At 63.7% G+C, this 5,492-nt stretch overlaps 1 protein-coding gene across 1 annotated transcript; it reads right to left on the bottom strand.

Moving 5' to 3' along the window:
• Positions 1-245: 245 nt before the first annotated feature.
• Crybb3 (crystallin beta B3) lies at positions 246-5,007 on the bottom strand. The gene is made up of 5 exons (XM_020186887.2): positions 4,603-5,007; positions 3,446-3,564; positions 2,412-2,544; positions 1,738-1,880; positions 246-574 (listed from the first exon to the last, which is right to left on the bottom strand). Exons 1-5 carry the CDS (start codon positions 4,678-4,680, stop codon positions 409-411), a joined length of 639 nt encoding a protein of 212 aa, XP_020042476.2. The 5' UTR covers positions 4,681-5,007; the 3' UTR covers positions 246-408.
• Positions 5,008-5,492: the final 485 nt, after the last annotated feature.

Here is a 5,492-nt window from a genome sequence, read left to right as displayed (position 1 = left end):
GGGTGGGTGGACGGGTGGGTGGGTGGACTGGTGGGTGGGTGGATGGGTGGGCGGGCGATTGGGTGGGTGGATGGACAGATGGGTGGATGGAGGGATGGACGCTGTCTGTGGAGACACATGGCTGACAAGCAAGGTCATGGCAGGGCTGCCCGTGTTCACCTGGAAGGGCCGGTCCAGGGCGCAGTGCAGCCTCAGCCCTTCCTAGGGTCTTGGGCCACTGTCACCCCCCAGCCGCACCCCAGAAAGTGACGCAGAGCAGCATGGCAGGTGGGGTCCGACCCCAGGCTTTATTGAGTAGATTCTGGGGAAGGGGTTGCAGGATGACCCTCATCCTGGTGGGGCAGCCTCCTCTTCTTGACCCCGCTGCCCCCTCCCCGGGGACGGCGATGACCCCTGGCCCTGGTGCGCTCAGCTGCTGAGGAAGCAGCCGTGTCTGTGCCACTTCTGGTCACGGATGCGACGCACGGACTGCATCTGCGGCTGGCCGGCGTCCCAGTCGTTCCAGTGGCGGAACTCGCCCGGCTCGAACACGTACTGCCGCCCGCGGTAGCTGGGGAACTCGTAACCAACCCACCTGCCGGGGTGACACGGAGGGGTGAGGCAGGTCCCACGCGCTCCCCACTCCACGCCAGACCGAGCCCCGCAAAGCTACCACCTGCCTTCGCTCCTCCGTGGCTCCCCAGGACCCCTGGGATGACCCTAAATCTTTACCCTGCTCACGAGACCCTCGACCCTCGGTTGTCACTATCGCTCCGTCACACGCGGCCCCCCGTCCTGTCGCCCGCTTTCCTTGGCGTGTGCCGTTCCTCCGGCTGGACACTTCCCACCTCACCTGGCTCCCCGTTTGCCTTCCCTAAAACTCAGCTGAGTTCTCTCTTCCTCCAGGTGGCCATTCCTGACCCTCTCCGGGTCCCCCAGAGCCCCCCGCATGTGGCCATCACAGTGCTGCTCTCAGTGGACTGTGAACATGTTTCCTTGCCTTTCTCGCTATGAGATGGTGACATTCCTGAGGGCAAGCAGGTTCTTACTGTCACCAGGTCCCCATACTTGGCACATAGAAATCCAGGGAGAGGCAGAACCTCTCCACCCCAGAGTGCAGGCCCACAAGTGAGACCTAACTGCCACCAAGGGGAAGGTGACCCTAAGGTTGCATTAATAGTGGTATCAAGGCCAGAAGGAGGGAGGTGATAAGCCTGTTCTCCATGTGCTACTCAGCTCAGCCACCAGGCTCCGTGTAAGAAGGACGAGGATGGTGAGGAAAATCATTCTGAGAATCAGCCCAGGGTCTGGGCAAGTTCAGAAAAGGAGTAAGACTTAGGTGGAGATGGGTGCAAGGAGGGGCAAATTTGACTTGATGTTAAAAGAAAATAAAGATGAAACTTCCTTCTTTCTGCCTAGAAATCCATCAGAGAGGCTGCCTCATGGGCTTTTGCCTTTTTGGAGGTGCAAGGGATCGAACCCAGGACATTGGTGCATGAGAGACGAGCCTTCCGCCCTGGCTTTCAGAGACGGGTTCGCTCTGCAGCCCAGGCTGGCTTTGAACTCCTGCCTTGACTTCCCAAGGCTGGGATTACAGGTGTGTGCTCCCACGCTGGCTCGAGTGGGGTTTTTAGCGAGGGTGGGCACCGGCTTTCCGGCCCTGGAGGAGCAGGACCGGGCACTCATGTGAGAAGCCGTGAGCAGAGATTTGCGTTAGACGGCGGCTGGGCAGCCGGAGGCGAGAGCAAGGTCTCTTACGTCCCGTTGATGGCGCGGACACTGGCCACCCGGTCCTGGAAGCCGTGGGCCCACAGGCTGGGCACATCGTCGTCCACTATCTCCATCTTACGGCCGCTGAAGGCTGGGTTCTCAAACAGGTGCAGCTTGTGGTCAGGGCCGTCCTGGGGGCGAGATCGGGGTGAGCGTCTGTCCCCACACCCGGACCGGGGCTCGAGGTGACCCCAACGTGGGGAAGCGTGGACGGCTCTCCCCAAAAGCCACCGGGGAGGGAGGGGCACAGGGAGCCCGAGAGCCACGGTGACAGAGCGAGGGGACCTCGCCAATCTCAGAAAGGGAAACTGAGGCCCAGAGTGCTGGCGTGTCCTCTCCCTGCGCCGGGGGACTCGGTGGAACGGGCAGGGGACACTTTCCTGGCCCTGTGCACTGGGTCCCTTTCAGGGAGTCCACAGGCAGAGCTCGGACGTGGCTTCATGACGTCCACTGCATGTGTCTCTCTGACCCAGTGCTGGCCAGGTGACCTCTAATGCTACCAGGATCTCACAGTGATGAGACCTCGTGTCCCCACCCGTTCAGGACCCGCTTCTCGTCCCACACGTCACCGAGCGCAGGGACCCCCAGGCCGACCGGCCACACTCGGGTGAGCTTGGCCCCCCGACCCCGGGAGCCCCCAGGTGGGCAGCGGCCGGACTCACCACGGACAGTGGCCGGAGGGACAGGAGGCTGTCACTGCGGCGGCTGCTGGACCAGGCGTCCCAGCGAGGGTAGTCCCCCATCTCCAGGACGAACTGCTCCCCGCGGAAGGCCCTGCGCTCAAAAGCCAGCCACCTGTGGGAAAAACGGGGTCACCTCCCTGCACCAGGTCCCCTCCATGCACCAGGTCACCTCCCTGCACAAGGTCCCCTCCCTGCACCAGGTCCCCTCCATGCACAAGGTCCCCTCCATGCACCAGGTCACCTCCCTGCACAAGGTCACCTCCCTGCACCAGGTCCCCTCCATGCACCAGGTCACCTCCCTGCACCAGGTCCCCTCCCTGCACCAGGTCCCCTCCATGCACCAGGTCACCTCCCTGCACCAGGTCCCCTCCATGCACCAGGTCACCTCCCTGCACCAGGTCCCCTCCCTGCACCAGGTCCCCTCCATGCACCAGGTCACCTCCCTGCACAAGATCACCTCCATGCACCAGGTCACCTCCCTGCACAAGGTCCCCTCCCTGCACCAGGTCACCTCCGTGCACCAGGTCACCTCCCTGCACCAGGTCACCTCCATGCACCAGGTCACCTCCCTGCACAAGGTCCCCTCCCTGCACCAGGTCACCTCCGTGCACCAGGTCACCTCCCTGCACCAGGTCCCCTCCCTGCACCAGGTCCCCTCCCTGCACCAGGTCATCTCCCTGCACCAGGTCACCTCCCTGCACCAGGTCACCTCCATGCACCAGGTCCCCTCCCTGCACCAGGTCATCTCCCTGCACCAGGTCACCTCCGTGCACCAGGTCCCCTCCCTGCACCAGGTCACCTCCCTGCACCAGGTCCCCTCCCTGCACCAGGTCACCTCCATGCACAAGGTCACCTCCCTGCACCAGGTCCCCTCCCTGCACCAGGTCACCTCCGTGCACCAGGTCACCTCCCTGCACCAGGTCACCTCCCTGCACCAGGGAGGCCCCCACGCCCCACGGCAGACCTAGAGCTGGACGCAGCCCTCCTGACTGCCCGGGGGCTCTGGAACTCACGGGCCGGACTCCACCTGGACGGAGCCCACCTTGTCCAGCAGGGTGTCAGTCAGGTTGGGACACTCGGCCGAGAGCTCGCAGCGCCTGCCCTGGAAGTTCTCCTGCTCGAACACGGTCACCTGGAGGGGCGGCGGGGTCAGCGCTGGGCCGTGGGGCGCCCACCCGCCCTCCTCTGGCTCCCCGTGTCCCCCGGGTCCCCACAGGCCAGCACTGGGCCTCCCTGGTGGCCATGGCGGGTAGCCGGCACCGACAGGGTCACAGCTGCAACTGAGGTGCCAGGCCCAGCACCCAACAAGCAGAAGCCACCGCTGGCCACAGGTGACCTGTCGCCAAACTGCAGGACAGGCCAGGGTCTGTATTTTCCTCAACGTGGGATCCCCCGAAACACCTGCTGCGACCTCTGGGTTGACCTCTGCATGCAAGGAAGGGGCTGAGGCCACCCCACCTTTGCGGAAGGTCCCGGGGAGCCCCCAGAAGTGAGGCCGCCCAGCGAGGTGGACACTGGGTTCTGCACACTCTGGCCAGGCCAGGGAAAGGCCCAGGTGACAGAGCAGAGAAAGGGACGACAGTGACTCCATCTTCCCTGTGGGCAGCGGCCTCCTGGAGTTTGTCCAGGCCCTTAGCGGTCACTACAGCAGCCCTGCACCGTCTGTCCCCAGGAGGGGCTGAAGGCCCAGTGCCCAAGGTCACCGAGGGTCAGGCTCAGAGCTGCCTCCCTCTCCTGCCGTCTCCACCCCTGTGAAAGCCACAGGGCCTGCTAGAATTGCCCCCCTCACCAGCAGACCCCCCTCAGACCGCCCCACAAATCCAGGGGACACCTTGGCGAGGACAGAGCCAGCACCCCTGGTTCCTGGCTCACACCAACTCGGGCTGAGGATGGTTTCCAGTTCAAACATGGCCTCCCAAGGCCCAGAGAGGGCAAGAAACTGGACCAGAGTCACACAGCCCAGAAGCCACGTGTCCTGAAAGCTCAGCTCTCTGCTCCCTTTAGGGCGTGGGTGACCTGGTCCATCTTCCAGACGAGGACACAGCAGACCCAGCCAAGCACAAAGCACGTTTGTGGCAGAGGGCTGGGGACCCCACTGGCCAGAAGGGCGGCTTCCTGGCTCTAAGGGCGCAACCCTCAGTGTGGAGCCGGTCCGCACCCTGCCTCGTACCTTGTAGCCACCCCCAAGGCCTCCATGGCTCTTGCCAGCCGCGGCCTGCTCCTGCATGCCGTGCTGCTGCTCCGCCATGCTTCCAGGAACGACTCTGCCTTGAAGCCAAAGAGAACGGGACGCCAGGCTCCTGGCAGCCCCAGGTCGTGGTTAGAAGGGAGGAGGAGCAAAGACTTCTGCTGCCTGTTGCTCACTCAGTCATTCAACAAACACACACTGAGCACCCACTGCAGGCATGTGTGCTGGGGCAGCCAGGCGCCCCAATTTACAAAGGGAACCCTAAGGCCCAGCAAAGCTAGGCCACTTCCCGAGGCACAGTGAGGAAGGGAACCAAGCTGGACCTGGCTCACCACACCCCGCTGCTCCCCCAGAACAGAGCACTGGGCGCTCCCTGCAGACACCACCTCCAGGCCGGCCAGGTGCAGGGGTCACCAGGGTCCCTCCAGCTGGGTCCCCCACTTCCCGCTGCAGGCAGGCAGCCTAGTGCCCTGGTCACCAGGGTCACCAGTGACTCTGCAAGCACCACAGCCAGTGGGAAGGACAGACAGACAGACAGACACATGGAGAGAGCAGACGCGAGGGAGACGCTGTCCTGGCACACCTGCCCCAGGCCTTGCAGCCGGGTTCTCTTTCCACAAACGCTTATTGGACACCTACTGTGTACAAACTGTCTCAGGAGACCCACAGCCAGACGGACGGTGTCCCTTCATCACTGTGGGGACGGTGACACGTGACCCCGGCCCCTGCAGATGTCACGTGGAAGGGTTCTCCTGTCTCTCTCTCTCCCTCTCCCTTTCTCTCCCTCTCTCTCTCTCTCCCCCTCTCCCTCTCTCTCTCTCCCCCTCTCTCTCCCTCTCTCTCTCTCTCACAGTGGCACAGAGGCAGCGTCA

Source organism: Castor canadensis, chromosome 18 (genome assembly GCF_047511655.1).
Source record: "Castor canadensis chromosome 18, mCasCan1.hap1v2, whole genome shotgun sequence".
Classification (NCBI taxonomy): domain Eukaryota; kingdom Metazoa; phylum Chordata; class Mammalia; order Rodentia; family Castoridae; genus Castor; species Castor canadensis.
This window is presented reverse-complemented; position numbering and strand designations above follow the sequence as displayed.

Excerpts from the sequence above, each read along its gene's own strand:
- Crybb3 (XM_020186887.2), bottom strand. The coding sequence starts at position 4,680 with ATGGCGGAGCAGCAGCACGGCATGCAGGAGCAGGCCGCGGCTGGCAAG. Across the intron at positions 3,565-4,602 it reads GCCTTGGGGGTGGCTACAAG|GTGACCGTGTTCGAGCAGGA; the intron begins GTACGAGGCAGG and ends CCGCCCCTCCAG. Across the intron at positions 2,545-3,445 it reads GTCCAGGTGGAGTCCGGCCC|GTGGCTGGCTTTTGAGCGCA; the intron begins GTGAGTTCCAGA and ends TTTTTCCCACAG.